This window comes from Trypanosoma brucei, chromosome 10 (assembly GCF_000210295.1).
Source record: "Trypanosoma brucei gambiense DAL972 chromosome 10, complete sequence".
NCBI classification, from domain to species: domain Eukaryota; phylum Euglenozoa; class Kinetoplastea; order Trypanosomatida; family Trypanosomatidae; genus Trypanosoma; species Trypanosoma brucei.
This window is the reverse complement of record NC_026743.1, coordinates 2,774,420-2,789,532: the sequence shown is the minus strand read 5'-3', so window position 1 is coordinate 2,789,532 and position 15,113 is coordinate 2,774,420. Positions and strand designations below refer to the sequence as shown.

Below are 15,113 nucleotides of genomic sequence, written 5' to 3'. Positions count from 1 at the left end.
GAGAGTAAAATATGGAAAATAATTTGAAACTCTTTAGGATATGGGTACGTAGCAACTACAATCCGACACAGTACAAAAGGGTACACTTGCGTTTTCCAGCCTAATGGGATGCACCACATCCCATAGCCGCTGGCCCTTTCACGCCTTTACGTTGAAGTTCCATCATCTATTCGGTAGCAAGAGCAAAAATATATATATAGAAAGAACAGCTACTGTGATGCAAGGAGCCGGATTCGACGGTGCCCGACACGTACGGATAGCACAATGGCCAACTGTCCGGCAGGAACGAGGAGGGTCAGTTCTTTGCTCGTAGGAGCCGAAGGACAAAGTAGCATGATTACAACATATTGTCCCTGTTTTCTATAACTTTTCAAAGTTACTCGCGTTGCAGCAGCTGCCATAACATTCGCGTATTTTCCCAGGCAATGTCTCCCCATACATACACACACACGCACCGATTCTTTTCCCCCATTTGGGCAGAAAACTTCGGCTACTCCCAGGTTGGGATTAGCGGTGCCGTAACATTTCCTCCGGCACGGAAACCCCAACTGCGGGCTCTTGTGTGGGGGACAGCAGGTGGCTCCACCGGCCTCCACTTCCGCTCGGCACGAAGACGGGCACGTTTCGAGAGCGACCTTGGCGGTCGTGGCGAAGGCTCCGTGCCGTGAGGGCAACATGGAACTGATGCGCTGCGGCGGCGGCCACGGGGCCCCAATAGAAGTGGCAGTGGTGCCGTGGGTCCCACAGCAGGTCTCGCAACAAATCTTCGTGGGTCACTCGTCACTGTCCCGCTTCCTTGCCCACCGCTGAGTGAACTATTTGTGTTGGAACCTCGGAAAGGGGCACACGCACCATGGTGCATGACTCCTTGGGGGCTCAGGGAGCTCCATTCCCCAAAGGTGTGATCGGCCGACGTTGCATCCGATGTGAGTAATGCTTTTCTCCGGTACTGCGGTAAGGCCACAGCCGACCCCATGCCCATTCCGTCTTGTGTTGAACCCACGGCGTTCCGTGGCAGGTGTCTGGGCTGCGCGGACTCTAACGAGGTAACTCCACCAACCATGCGGCGCCCCGGAGGTTGTGGAAATCCTTCGCTGCCTCTCGAGGTGTACCCACAACTTCCGCTACCACTGGTATTGATAGATCGTCTGGGCATCAGCTGCTGAACTTGTCTTCTCTCGTCAGTATTCACATCCTCTGATAACGCCGTCCTTTCTTCATCCATTGATGCTCGTGGACCCACGAAAGCGGCGCCTCGGGTACCGGTCTTGGTCGCAGCAGCGGCCAGTCCGTCACCAGTTCCCTCCCCGCCGTGTCTACCGACTGGAGTCTGGAAGCTTGTAGATGGATGAAAACGGACAGAAGAACCTCTATTATTAGGGGAAAGGCGCGGTGACCTGAAAGATGATTGCGACGGCCTCGGTGACGCACCTGGCCTCTTATACCTTTCATCGGTGATCGATACATGGGGAGATGGAAGAATCACTGCCGGGTTTCTAGGACGACGCGGTGGCGTCGATAAACGTGGACCGCGATTTCTAATGTCAGGCCTATTCGCGGTATTTTCAGCCGGAAAGAACTTCACACGTGAGAAACCGTGAAGAGAATCTTGTTGTGCCGCCGCCTCCTCAATCATCACAAACATGTTATCATTGGCTTTATCTAACGCATCGTTTTCGACGCTTCTTGGAAGTAGCTGGTCCAGCGCCGCCGAGTCTAATGCCATATCAGAGAAGCACGAAGTCTTGTCAGACTTCACAAGTGATATTACAGCGTCAAGGCCAGTGCCATTAAAGGAAGACGTTTCACCCTCAACTCCACTTCGTAGGTGGTTATTGGGGTACACGGCTCCGCCACGTCTAGCCCACTGCACACACTTCTGCGACTGTCGGGAGTCGCCAGACACATAACTATCAACCAAGCGTCGTCGAACATCGGTGTTCTGCACTTGTTCCTTCGACCTTTCTGTCATGTTCTCTGGCAACTGATGTCGGTTGCCATTGTCAGAGGGCATACGCATTCCGTGAACACCTCTGTGAACGGTGTCCTCCCTAGGTTCCATCCCCTGCTTCCACCCGCTCCCCTCAGGCTCCGCCTTGTCCACCTGCCAGGGCGAAGCCGGTAATTCCGCAGTCGCATGGCTCTCCGCATCTGGCACAATGGTGTCACCAAAAGATTTGGTTTCGGATTGTAATCGTACCGGGGGAACCACCTCAGAGATAACAACGTTTGGGTGCGGTAAGGAACAGATAGGGGCCGAGTCCATGCTCAGACTGATATCCACCCTCTCTAACGCATCCTCACCAGAAACTCCAGCACTCTCGGTGGACGCATTTGCACGAGGTGAGGTAGAAGGCACAGTTGCAATTTCGACCTCACCATACAAAACAACGGCGCCCACGCTCTTGTCACTCCTGCTCTCAGTTCCCTCCCTTTCTGCCACGTGGCCCCCGTCTAGTAGACCCATACCGACGAGGGAATCTACAATGGCCCGAAAACCATCCTCCGTCAGGTAACGTCCGTGATGAGCCCCACTAGTCACAGCACCAAGAGGTTTTGAATGCAGTTTGAAGAGGGTCCATAGGTGATATTCGTGGTTGCACGGGCTGCTTATTGTCATACCTGCCTTGCTTCCCCAGCGCACGCCTGGTACTCACCCCGTCCTTCTCTTAAAAGGAAGCCACCTCAAGGGTACTGCGAATACCAATGTGGGCGTCTTCCTTTGCCCTTTCCCTCGGCTAATGCAAGCCCGGCCGACAGCTCCCTTTATTGGCCCCCGCCACACCAGAGAAAGGGTATGAAGGTGAGCGAGCCGGCACCCTAAGTGTGTCACGCAACGAGTGACGAAACAGAAGGAGGAGAAACAATAAGGGGGAATGCAGAGCCAGAGAGGTCACGTACCTTCACAAAGAAAAATACTCTCCCTTTCCTTACATCAATAACTGACAGCAATCAGCAGTAACGTGGCAAGTCCATAACAAGGTCGGCACAAAAAAAGCTTAAAATCAGAGCCATCATCGATTCCTTAACTTTCCTAACTTGTATGTCTCCCCCACTGGACTACACAAACAAATGTGTAGCCATGCCGCTTTCAATGAAATTGTTAGTTACCCAAGATAAAAGTGACTGAAATGAACTGTGTTTATTCGATCTGATACGTTCGTGGTTTGCTTTGAATAACAAATGCCCTTCTTTGCCATCATGTTCCCTCTTGTGTACTAACCACAACCATGAGCGCACACATACACGCACGCGCTAAGCTACAAACAGTCTCCTCAGCCATTATTTCTGCAGTTGATGCGTCTGCCATCGGGCTCCACGACTCTTGTTCCTCGACAACATGCCACCAACATTCGCCTTGAAGAATTTAAGTGGAAGAACTGCGGCCCTCATCGATATCCCAAGTTTGTCCATCTCCGACCACTGAACAGGAATAGGATTCAAACCCGCAGCAGCAATGCTGTCCATTGAGCGTTCGTAGCCCTTCTGAACTAAAACATCTATCGTGTGGTCGACACCATAGAAAGATAAAAAATGGCAACCAGGTTCAAGATAAACTACATTCATCTCCGTGTGGGGCTGTTTCTGTTGGTATTGATCTACAGCAAGTAAACCGTGCTCATCTTTCCAAGTGAGTAATACGTTGCTCCCAGCAAAACCGAAATAGTCCCCAAGCGGTGGCGCATCACCCTCCTGTTCTAAAGTGAAGACATCAAAAGAAAATTGGTCATCTTTCACTTCGAACAATTGTTTCAGCGTAGTATGAGCCACTGCGTTTGTTCTCGGACCGTGGCCAACTGCTACGCCATTCGGTAAACACACCACATCGCCGCTATTACACCGGCAATTCTCCGTATCTTGCAAGTACGAGGCAAGAGTAGAGGGTCCACCAGCACCACGAACATACCGCATTGACTCCATAAATTCTGTCGCGCGATGTTCCATACCTGTCAGTGGCATCTCTAAAAATGTGGCACCGATGGAAACCATTTGGTCCGCTACCCGTAGTGCTTCTACCGAGGGTCTCTCGGACATCAAATGGACTTTGTCGACAAGAGAGCAATGTTGAAGTGTTTTGTAGAAGTCTCTGAACTGGTGAACGAGCATATCTCGGTTGACAACAATCCCATTTGGTCCAGCGCTCGGAATAGTTCGGTAATGCGGTGAGCGAACAAATGCGTGCAAAGCATTGTTCCGTGATGTGTGGCGCAGCATCCCAGAGCCTGATTACACTCTGGAATATGTTAATATGTAATTAAAATCGTCGTTCACTTCTAGGCAATACTCACGTACATGTATTTATATGTCGTTAACACCCTGAAGACAGAGACTTACGAAACAAAGACCTCCACGATACTACTGGGCACTTAAAGGGAAGTCAACTCCCCAGAAGAGGTGTGAAGAAGCGACTGCACGAGGATGTGGGAGTTCACAGGAAGACAAAAACACAGAAAACAGCAATCAACCTATGCTTTGATCACTCAGATAACTTTTCAGCAACAAACAAAAGAAACGATGAACAAGTAACACATCTTCGGCTACAGCTAGTGTTATTCAACCGGTGGCGGTCCCCCAAAATACCGCCTGGAAACGTAACGATGCACATCAACATGCTTCCAGTAAACTCCACGCCACAACTCACTTGCTATACCCTCTTTCGACGGTGGCAGCCGCCAGAGGTATTTGTCCTTCACTCGTTTGAATGACGGCTTTAACCGCTGCCTAGAACCTTCCTCTTGTAATCCCTTTGGCACCGAAGAAGTGGCATTCACTCGAGGAACAACTACACGCTCTAGTCTGTCGTCAAACCACACCGCAGTCGGTAAGATGACGCTGCGCGCTGGGACAGCATCCAGCTGGGGCACAAAGACTTGAGTTACTGTCGACCCCGCCCAAGTAGAACTTGAAGCGCTTGGGATGTTCCAGGAAGGAAGACCTGCAAGCAAAGGTGAATGAGACAGTAAATTGGGGTTGCTAGTGGGGTGGTTACCTGAAAAAATCTCCTGCGTTTCTCTTCCGTATCCACGAGTTTGCTGAGTCTCGGACAATGATACTGCCAACCCCCCGGCAGCAGATGGTATTACAAGACTTTTTGATAATCCACTACCCGTGCCATCAATAGCATTTAGCCCATCGGAAGTTGGTGGGCACGCCGGGGCCACCACCAGCGGTGACTGTCGCGCTGCTGCCAATGGTGGTTGTGGGACTGCTGCCAATGGTGGTTGCGGGACTGCTGCCATTGGTGGTTGCGGGACTGCTGCCATTGGAGGTTGCGGGACTGCTGCCTTTGGTGGTTGTGGGACTGCTGCTGATGGTGGTTGTGGGACTGCTGCCATTGGTGGTTGCGGGACTGCTGCTGATGGTGGTTGTGGGACTGCTGCCATTGGTGGTTGTGGGACTGCTGCCATTGGTGGTTGTGGGACTGCTGCTGATGGTGGTTGTGGGACTGCTGCCATTGGTGGTTGTGGGACTGCTGCTGATGGTGGTTGCGGGACTGCTGCCATTGGTGGTTGCGGGACTGCTGCCATTGGTGGTTGTGGGACTGCTGCCATTGGTGGTTGCGGGACTGCTGCCATTGGTGGTTGCGGGACTGCTGCCATTGGTGGTTGTGGGACTGCTGCCATTGGTGGTTGTGGGACTGCTGCCATTGGTGGTTGCGGGACTGCTGCCATTGGTGGTTGCGGGACTGCTGCCTTTGGTGGTTGTGGGACTGCTGCCATTGGTGGTTGCGGGACTGCTGCCATTGGTGGTTGCGGGACTGCTGCCATTGGTGGTTGTGGGACTGCTGCCATTGGTGGTTGTGGGACTGCTGCCAATGGTGGTTGCGGGACTGCTGCCATTGGTGGTTGCGGGACTGCTGCCATTGGAGGTTGCGGGACTGCTGCCTTTGGTGGTTGTGGGACTGCTGCTGATGGTGGGGGCGGTATTGGTTCAAAGTGGGAACTGCGCGCTTTTCATGGTCTATTCCACCTAGTTAGTCAGCGCCGCGCTCTCAATACTGTAGAGGCTACAGTATTACTGTTCCTAGTCAGATGGTAAATAAAGAAAAGGCAGTCAGTGGATCAAGACACAACACCCTGATACCCGAAGTTTCCTCGGAAAAAACAGCCTGAGTAACAACACCACAAAAAGCCGTGACAATTTCTATGGAAAAATATCTATATACTTTTTAACGCCATTTACCGGAAACGCTTTTAACGGCTTTGTAACTCTCTATCATCCCTCGTCTTTCCTTTTGAACGGCTCTAACTTAACGTCCGGCATACGACCTTGCAATCTCCTGCGCTTTTCAAGAGCCGGGGTCCGAAGACTTGGTTCCGCCCCGTAGTAACGGCGCTGGATATAATTGCCGACGTTTTTATTGGTCCATTCTACGCCCCTGTAGACCACACCGCCACTGGTGGTAGCTTCAGCTACCTGCTCGAAATGGACGTGTTTGGACGGGGGCGCGGTTCCACAACGAGAAACGGGTGGAACGACGCGCTTCGTGGATAAAAAATCTTGCTCAACAGGGGGTTTCCCTGCTGGCCCTCCTGCAGCCGCGGTTCCGAGTGGTTGGGCTGATGTGGTGGCTATGCTCTGACCAGGCGGTAGTGCGCCAGCCATTGCTGCGGCAGTCGTGCCGCTGGGTGTGGTAGCAGCTGTGGGAACTTGTTGAACAGCATTTGTTGAACCTGTTGGTCCTCCCACAGCCATGGTGCCAGCCGGTTGTAACGCCGTAAAGGCCACACCCTGGCCACCAGGAATTTGTGCCGTTGACTGCCCGGTAGATGCGACCCCAAGAGATTGTGGTATAGCTGTTAAACTCTGACCAGCGGTTGTGAACACCAAAGAGCTACCATTTGCAGTGGCACCCAATGGTTGAAAGGGCGTAGTTACACTTTCACCAGCCGATGCCGTTCCCATCAGTTTTCCGGAAGCCTGAGTAGAGAGCGGATGCGCCGACCCAGTCAGGCTTTGGCCGCTGTGTAGTGGCCCCGAAGCATCAACGACAGTTGAGGCGCCCAACGGCTGAGAAGAAACTGCCATGTTTGCCGCAGAAGACGTTAACCCAGCCGGCCCAACGGAGGTGGTGGCAGTCGAAGGTTGCAGCGACACAGCAAAGTTTTGTCCAAATGTTGGAGCCCCTGTTGACCCTCCTACACCCAAGGTGCTAGGTGGTTGGGCTGATGTGGTGGCTATGCTCTGACCAGGCGGTAGTGCGCCACATCGCTCCCGCAGCCGCGGTTCCGAGTGGTTGGGCTGATGTGGTGGCTATGCTCTGACCAGGCGGTAGTGCGCCAGCCATTGCTCCTGCAGCCGCGGTTCCGAGTGGTTGGGCTGATGTGGTGGCTGTGCTCTGACCAGGCGGTAGTGCGCCAGCCATTGCTCCTGCAGCCGCGGTTCCGAGTGGTTGGGCTGATGTGGTGGCTGTGCTCTGACCAGGCGGTAGTGCGCCAGCCATTGCTCCTGCAGCCGCGGTTCCGAGTGGTTGGGCTGATGTGGTGGCTGTGCTCTGACCAGGCGGTAGTGCGCCAGCCATTGCTGCGGCAGTCGTGCCGCTGGGTGTGGTAGCAGCTGTGGGAACTTGTTGAACAGCATTTGTTGAACCTGTTGGTCCTCCCACAGCCATGGTGCCGGCCGGTTGTAATGCCGTAAAGGCCACACCCTGGCCACCAGGAATTTGTGCCGTTGACACCCCAGTAGGAGTCGTTCCACACACCTGAACTGGGGGAACGGGGCTCTGCAAATTGGACACTGTCGCCCCACTGACGCCAGCGACTGGGTGCGAGACCGAGGCAGGTTGGGTATAAGTTGCTGGAGTGCCTACATAGAAGGGATGCCCCTGAATTGCAGTGGGCTGATACGCAGCGTATTGAGCTCCACTACCCACCGCAGCTGCTGAGGGAATTGCTGGCCAAGCAGACGTCGTTGCAGCGGTAGAAGTCGGAACAGCCAAGTTGCCAGGTGGGTTCGGCACGTTAGTCATTGTTGCCGGTTGACCCGATAGCGTGCTAACAATATTTGCAAGCGGTCCATTCGCATCGCCTCCTGCCGACATGAGAAGAGAGCCATGCAAAACGGGGTCCAGCGATCGAAGCTCAGCTTGAGCTGCACGAAGAATGCCAAGCACCAAGCTCGTTTCCTTTTCTATATTCTCCAGTACTCCCTTCGACTGCTCCAGTTGACTCTCCAGTGATGCTTGGCGACCCTCCAGAGACGAAAGCTCCTTATTGAGTATGGCTTCCCGTTTCCGAAAACCCTCCACAGTCGATGCGGAGTTAGATAAACCCACTATATCTACTAAACGTGGATTGTCGGACGTTCTTATCTTGAGTGTCTCTCGCAGGTTACCGATGTGCTTCAGAACACTGTCCCGGAACTCACGGTACGGTGTCGAACCTGTTTCGTACCAAAAACGTTCTGAAAACCTTTCCTGATCACCTATCATAACAGTATACTCATCCTGGTGCCAACACTGAATCATCTTGTCCGCACTAGAGGACCAGATACAAAACCGTCGCAGCTCCGACGTTACAACAAGAGAAGAGACACGAACACCATGGTAATTATTCACGTGGCTCAGCAAACGACCCTCCTCCGCATCAAATACAGCAATCACGCCATCTGCGCCACCAGAGTACACACGTGATCCAACCTTCTTCAGTGACGAAACGCGACCGCTATGTGCCTGAAGAATGTGTAAAGCCTCACATGTGTCGAGCCTCCACACCACAACACGGCCACTATCATCACCAGACCACATCGTAATGCCTACACGACACAGAGCAGACACGGCCGAGCGGTCGTGAAAGCGTCCCGTTAACTGGGCGTCACCGCTTCCTACATCCCATACACGTACCGTACAATCATCGGACCCACTCACAACGGCGTTGCCCTCGGCATAAAGACAGCGCACATAATTGCTATGACCGTGCAGCATCCGCACGAGGCGTGCGTCCGCGGCGTACCACTGCCCAATCTTGAAGTCACTGCTCCCTGAGTACACGTACCCGCCAAACTCGGCAAGACAATATACCCCACCCGCGTGCTTCGTCTGCTGGCGCAATACGCCGAAAGTTTGTGCGTCATAGACCTCGACGGCACCATTGGACAGCCCCATCCATACCTGTAACCCCACAGCAGGATCTGGAACAGCGAGAATCGACATAACGTTAACGGTACCATTTCCTGCCGCCCGATTAGTGCCTTGGAATACGACTTCGGCACTGCGCTCATTGCGCACTTCAAAGCCTCCCTTAGTCACTATCCAAATGTAATGCCCACAAACGGACAACTCCTTGATTGGAAAACTTGCAGAAAACGTTTTGTCAACCTCACTCATACTCTTGTCAAGCGCCCTTGCCACGGCATCACGCTCCTGGATCATCATTGGGACACTAGCACAACAAATTTCCTAACTGACTTACCTATACTCCTAATACAATCACGCAAGTGGGCAGAGACGCGGATATAAATAATGAAGTGACGATGACTCGCCCCAGTGCCTTGTCAATCTGTAAAATGTATCCGAATGATGTGTGGGTCGGTACCTCCGCCGGTAAAGGATGGGAAGGAAACTAAAATGGCAGTAATAATAAACTCTTTCTATGGGATAACGACAAAAGTAAACTCTCCGCGGACAAACACGTATAAGTTTCGTGCCGCATCGGCCCGCACAACCTGCATTGATGACATCCACCAAGTGAGTACTCACCGTTGTTGACACTGTGTGAGAAGACCTGCGCCCCCCCCCCCGCTAAGGTGGAGGGCCAGCACCTTTATATGGAAATATCCACCTTCTTTTCTCTAGGTGGGTTACTTCAATCCCTTGTCACACCAGCAATGGAAGGGGGCATTGGCGTTAAACGGTATTAGTTGTGTTAACCGGAACGGTTGTCCGACTCCTGAGAGCATGGGTGCGTATATTTTGTACCGCGTCCAGCGTCTGTTGAAGAAACCCTTTGATAGCTTCTAAATTTCGCTTTCGACTCAAGATGTCAACTTCCATACTCGAGTTAAGCCCTCGGAGTTCCTGTACCTTTTTCTCCGCTTCATGTATCTTCTGCTGCAGCAACCAACATTTCACAATAGACGATTGCTTCATCTCCTCACTTGCTGCTAACATTTTTTGCACAGCAGCGTCGCCTCCACTAGCCAACGTCAAGAGATCTGACAGCTCAGCTTGTTGTCTCAATAGCCTTCGGTTGTTTTCGTGGTGTGACTGCACCGTCGAGTAATACCATCGCATATCATTCACGCGTTCCTGTTCCTGCGTACTGGGGCGATATTCGTCCTGGTGCCAGCACTGCACTAACTTCTCTCCAACAGCAGCCCACACGTTATAGCGGCTGCACTCCCACACACAGTGTAAGCAGCCAATACGGGCACCGTTGTGATTATTCACGTGGCTCAGCAAACGACCCTCCTCCGCATCAAATACAGCAATCACGCCATCTGCGCCACCAGAGTACACACGTGATCCAACCTTCTTCAGTGACGAAACGCGACCGCTATGTGCCTGAAGAATGTGTAAAGCCTCACATGTGTCGAGCCTCCACACCACAACACGGCCACTATCATCACCAGACCACATCGTAATGCCTACACGACACAGAGCAGACACGGCCGAGCGGTCGTGAAAGCGTCCCGTTAACTGGGCGTCACCGCTTCCTACATCCCATACACGTACCGTACAATCATCGGACCCACTCACAACGGCGTTGCCCTCGGCATAAAGACAGCGCACATAATTGCTATGACCGTGCAGCATCCGCACGAGGCGTGCGTCCGCGGCGTACCACTGCCCAATCTTGAAGTCACTGCTCCCTGAGTACACGTACCCGCCAAACTCGGCAAGACAATATACCCCACCCGCGTGCTTCGTCTGCTGGCGCAATACGCCGAAAGTTTGTGCGTCATAGACCTCGACGGCACCATTGGACAGCCCCATCCATACCTGTAACCCCACAGCAGGATCTGGAACAGCGAGAATCGACCATATACGTACCACACGCCTCGGTCTTGATGCGCTAGCGAAGCAGTGAACCAACTCCGTGGTGGAAACATCACGTATCTGCACACCTCCGTCAGACATGACCAGCCACACGTGATCCGGGGTAACTGTCATTGAAGTTACGGCGGAAGGGAACGTGAGAACTTTCTCCGACATGGAAAAAGCGCGCTCCCCCACCATTGTGGGCTGTTTGGCTGTCGTAGTGTACATTAAGAGAAACTCTAATGCTCTCGATTTTCCACTAAAGCTCCCCAACAATACGTCCCGCACGAGTCAGGAATCACGGCAAACAAAAGCCGGTGTTCAACCCGAATATGCGGGTTTCTTAGGTTTCCTACTGTGTAAAAAGTTTATGAGATTGGGTGGAAAAGAATATAATGGCGCAAGGGCACCGCCTACAGGTATGTGCAACTGACCCAAGTAATCCACGATGAGGGAAAACACACCGTCGAAATTCAGTGAAGGGTGTGCAAAGCAAAAAAAAATCCAGAAAACAGGCACAGATGAGCCTTGACCTATCCGTGCGTCAAAAGAAACCGTAGTCACGTGCCACACCAAACTTTTGCGCAAGCACCAAAAAGTATTCTACACCAATCGTGGTTGCTGAGGGTTCATGCCACCTCCATATACCGTACGACCCGCAGCTGCTGCCGCTGCAAAATCACTGTCCCATCGCGCATCGTCCCGCGTCACGAGCTCCTTTCCGACCACCACGAGCAAACGCACAGAGTCCGTAATGATAAGACCCACACGGCCCCTTCGGCATAACTCTGGAGCAATGTAGTAACGTGACTGACAAGGAAACGGAAAACACGGCCGGTTCGTTGTCGATCGCTCCCTGTAGTTACAGTACGTAACGAAGTCATCCACGAGGCCCCGCTTGTGGAGAAGGGAATCTAAAATGTCTTCTGCTTCGTAACGGCATATTGATAGCAGCAAACCGCCAAAATGACGCAGCACCAGGTGGGAAGAAGTGCGCACTTCATCCGTGGAGCATCGAGGGGGTTTGCGATACTTGGCACGACGGAGAGTCTCCATGAGAGCAAACTGCAACAACCCGCCTTCCTCATCTACGTGATCCTGCACACCCAAACGAGAGCCTGTGAAATCACCATGATTGATATTTTCGCATAACATCATGTACTCGCTCGGCGTGAAAATTGAGCCACTGCCTCCATTGTGTCGCAAACTTTGGGATGTAGATAACCCCGAAGGGAAAAGTCGTACAGCACGAATTATCCGCAACTGAGAAAAGGGTGTAACATCCTCGTCCTGCCAACCCTCCTCGTTGATAGAGGGATCATGAGCAAGAGTTAAAGGGCAAGAAAACATACCGTAAGGGCCATCCGTTTTTTCACGGTCCTTAAGCTGCCACTCACGATGAGTGTCCATTATGTATAACTGTAACTCCAGTTTCATTTGTTCATAAGCACTGCAAGATGGTGGCACAAACAACTCCGTACAGAGTAGGCGGCCCTCACCATACAAATTTTTCATATCTTCCCTAAAGTAGTCCAACTGCACACGCCACACGTTGTCACGAGGGCGCAGCAACTCCCACAGAAAGCGGCAGGTGCCACTCAACTTTTTGACATCCTGAACATTAAGGTACGAACAGACCAAGTCCCACATGTTGGGCTCCAGTCCCCGAGGTAGAACTGAAGTTCTGTCCTCAATGTAGTGTCGATATTTCTTCTCACCCTTCAGACCAGTGTGTGAGGGGGCGGTGTCAGTCTTACGACTAACAATGTGATCCGCACCACCGCTTCTGGAAGCTGAAAGCCCACGGGCCTTATCCGCCCAACTGAGCGCAGGCATCTAAATTTATTTTAGAATGTTGTCGCCGTTCTCTAATGCACCCTACAAACCCTTTCAATAGCGGTTGTGTATGCCAGTATGCGTAAGTGCGTGCAGTTACCTGTCCAACCGCATGTACGTGTATGAACTCCCCCGCCCCTCAAACTGACTTACGTGTATACCTTTACTCCCCCAGTTCTCACTCTTTCTCCCTCCTACTGTTAGAAGTAACGCTTCCGCTCCTCCTATACCGTACTCTCTCCACAACGCCGTGCTTCCGCAGACTTCCTTTCGAAGACTGAAGAATCAGATGAGGGGAAGTGGCCGGAGAAAGAATGACTATATAATATGTACGGATGGTCGTTGTAGGCACTGTGACATGCGAGTGAGGGGAAAAAACATACAGATATAGAAAGATCTGTTCATCGGGGGAGCATAGCACCGAAAAAAAGAGGGGGGCCTAAAGATACAAAACGTTCACCTCTCTGGGGGCTGGAGGATTACCCCAACCACATGAGTGAGGGGGTCGCAGCGCCCGCGAGAATACACGGAAGACAAAAACCAAAACTGTGAAGAGAAGAAGACTTTCAACACTGCTTCCCCATATGCGGTTCTTCGCTTCACCAAGAACTGACAACGGGATACACACACCAAAAAAGCAAGACGACCTCAACTCAATGCTGCCAAGCCACAAAGACAGGGTTAATACGGCTGGTGGATGGGGCCGATGCATTTCCCCGCCTCCATTACAGATGAAAGAAGACCCAAATAAGCTCAACGATCGCTCAAGGAAACCGAAGAACTGGCAGAGATACTCGCGGCGTCAAGGAACAAGAACAAAAATGTTAGCTTTGGAGTCGAAAATCGAAGACAAATTACTTTAATGACGACAGTATGTGAAAGAAAAAAAACGACTATATCACAAAAGTAGCGAATGACACAGGAAATAACGCACACACACACAACTTCACACATCAGCAACTGCCACATCAAATACGGTAAAACCCCGGAATACCAGTTGGAGAATCCCGTGGGGCGAGCTGCCGCCGTTTGAGAGCGGCCGTGGGCCGGTAGCGGTTGGCGATGTGCTGCCACTTGTACCATAACTGTCTGTACACACGCGGCCGGAACACGCTATTTATTTCAGTAGCATGAAGCCCTGCAGAAAACGGTACGGGAACGGAGCGCTCCGCTTCAATATTCCTCGTGGTTTCTTCCTCCAGTAGTGCCTGCAAATTCTCTGGCAGCGGCCTCTGATCACCACGCAACATCAGTGAAGCGAAAGCGAGGGAGGAAGCTTGCCGCCGCAGCCCATTTCCTTCGCTCTCATTCATAACTTCACTATCTAGTGGCCGTCCCTTATATACGTCCGCCTCCCATTTGTCTTCATACCCGTGCACCCCCCGCTCTGCGGCAAGACGCATGAGAGAACTAGCCTCCCGCGGCCTGTTGTTGCGTACTAAACAGTCATGGTAAAACTTCACCATTGTGGGATGCATGCGACGGTCCTCCCGGAGCATCCGCTGTAACAAAAGACTCGCCTGCTGCCACCTATTAAAACCTGGGATCACCAGTGTAATCAATGCCGAGTTGTGCATAGTGTCGGTTGAGTCAAACCCATTAGCTTCGCACGCCTCCAACGCCTCCAATGCAACACGCCAGTGTTGTATTTTCTCCAATCGACGATTTATTCTGAAGTCGTAATTCCAGCCGTGATCGGCGTTTCCCATGCCGTTAACAATGTAGTAGTACGTTGCACCGTTGGGTTGCACCTTGTCCTCCTGCATCGCCCGCACAACCCGCACAATTTCCAACGCGCGCCCCCAGAGTGACTGGGAGAAGAGAACAGTATTGTAGTGCTCACGCGTAAGCCTGTAACCCACCATGCGGCCCTTTGAAGCAAAGAGCATTGTTTTCTGCCATGATGTCGTTCGCGACATGCGGCGGAGGACGCGAAGAAACTCCGTGGGATCGCGGCGCACAGGATCAGTCATCGCACGACACTACCCCTATAACTAATACTGTTACGGTTCGCATTGAGAAGTCGCAGCAAATGTGTGTAGTACACAATGAGGGAAAGTGAAAGGAAAATCAAAGAGGCAAGGAAAGCACCGAAATACGTTATAAAACTTTCGCTTATTTGGATAGTACTCACAATGTATATATGCACTTGTGCCCGCATTCACACGGTCGCTTTCGCTATTCTTTCTCCCTGTTTTACAAGTTTAGTCTCCTACGAAATTTACAGAAGAGATGGGGCGGGGCGACGGACACAGGCCAATCGCATATGCAGCTTCTTCCAGGAATTCACGACTTACAT

At 52.1% G+C, this 15,113-nt stretch overlaps 8 protein-coding genes across 8 annotated transcripts; all 8 read right to left on the bottom strand.

Annotated features, from left to right (window-relative positions):
• Positions 1-490: 490 nt before the first annotated feature.
• TbgDal_X14320 (hypothetical protein, conserved) lies at positions 491-2,620 on the bottom strand (the record flags this gene model as incomplete). The annotated part of the gene is made up of 1 exon (XM_011780296.1): positions 491-2,620. One exon carries the CDS (start codon positions 2,618-2,620, stop codon positions 491-493), a length of 2,130 nt encoding a protein of 709 aa, XP_011778598.1.
• A 662-nt stretch (positions 2,621-3,282) lies between these two features.
• On the bottom strand, positions 3,283-4,215 carry TbgDal_X14310 (hypothetical protein, conserved; the record flags this gene model as incomplete). The annotated part of the gene is made up of 1 exon (XM_011780295.1): positions 3,283-4,215. One exon carries the CDS (start codon positions 4,213-4,215, stop codon positions 3,283-3,285), a length of 933 nt encoding a protein of 310 aa, XP_011778597.1.
• Positions 4,216-4,550: 335 nt separating this feature from the next.
• On the bottom strand, positions 4,551-5,840 carry TbgDal_X14300 (hypothetical protein, conserved; the record flags this gene model as incomplete). Its single annotated transcript, XM_011780294.1, has 1 exon — positions 4,551-5,840. The coding sequence occupies one exon, from the start codon at positions 5,838-5,840 to the stop codon at positions 4,551-4,553; it is 1,290 nt and encodes a 429-aa protein (XP_011778596.1).
• Positions 5,841-6,216: 376 nt separating this feature from the next.
• Positions 6,217-7,029, bottom strand: TbgDal_X14290 (hypothetical protein, conserved; the record flags this gene model as incomplete). The annotated part of the gene is made up of 1 exon (XM_011780293.1): positions 6,217-7,029. One exon carries the CDS (start codon positions 7,027-7,029, stop codon positions 6,217-6,219), a length of 813 nt encoding a protein of 270 aa, XP_011778595.1.
• Positions 7,030-7,153: 124 nt separating this feature from the next.
• Positions 7,154-9,373, bottom strand: TbgDal_X14280 (hypothetical protein, conserved; the record flags this gene model as incomplete). Its single annotated transcript, XM_011780292.1, has 1 exon — positions 7,154-9,373. The coding sequence occupies one exon, from the start codon at positions 9,371-9,373 to the stop codon at positions 7,154-7,156; it is 2,220 nt and encodes a 739-aa protein (XP_011778594.1).
• A 471-nt stretch (positions 9,374-9,844) lies between these two features.
• Positions 9,845-11,206, bottom strand: TbgDal_X14270 (hypothetical protein, conserved; the record flags this gene model as incomplete). The annotated part of the gene is made up of 1 exon (XM_011780291.1): positions 9,845-11,206. One exon carries the CDS (start codon positions 11,204-11,206, stop codon positions 9,845-9,847), a length of 1,362 nt encoding a protein of 453 aa, XP_011778593.1.
• Positions 11,207-11,581: 375 nt separating this feature from the next.
• Positions 11,582-12,628, bottom strand: TbgDal_X14260 (hypothetical protein, conserved; the record flags this gene model as incomplete). Its single annotated transcript, XM_011780290.1, has 1 exon — positions 11,582-12,628. The coding sequence occupies one exon, from the start codon at positions 12,626-12,628 to the stop codon at positions 11,582-11,584; it is 1,047 nt and encodes a 348-aa protein (XP_011778592.1).
• Positions 12,629-13,782: 1,154 nt separating this feature from the next.
• On the bottom strand, positions 13,783-14,787 carry TbgDal_X14250 (hypothetical protein, conserved; the record flags this gene model as incomplete). Its single annotated transcript, XM_011780289.1, has 1 exon — positions 13,783-14,787. One exon carries the CDS (start codon positions 14,785-14,787, stop codon positions 13,783-13,785), a length of 1,005 nt encoding a protein of 334 aa, XP_011778591.1.
• Positions 14,788-15,113: the final 326 nt, after the last annotated feature.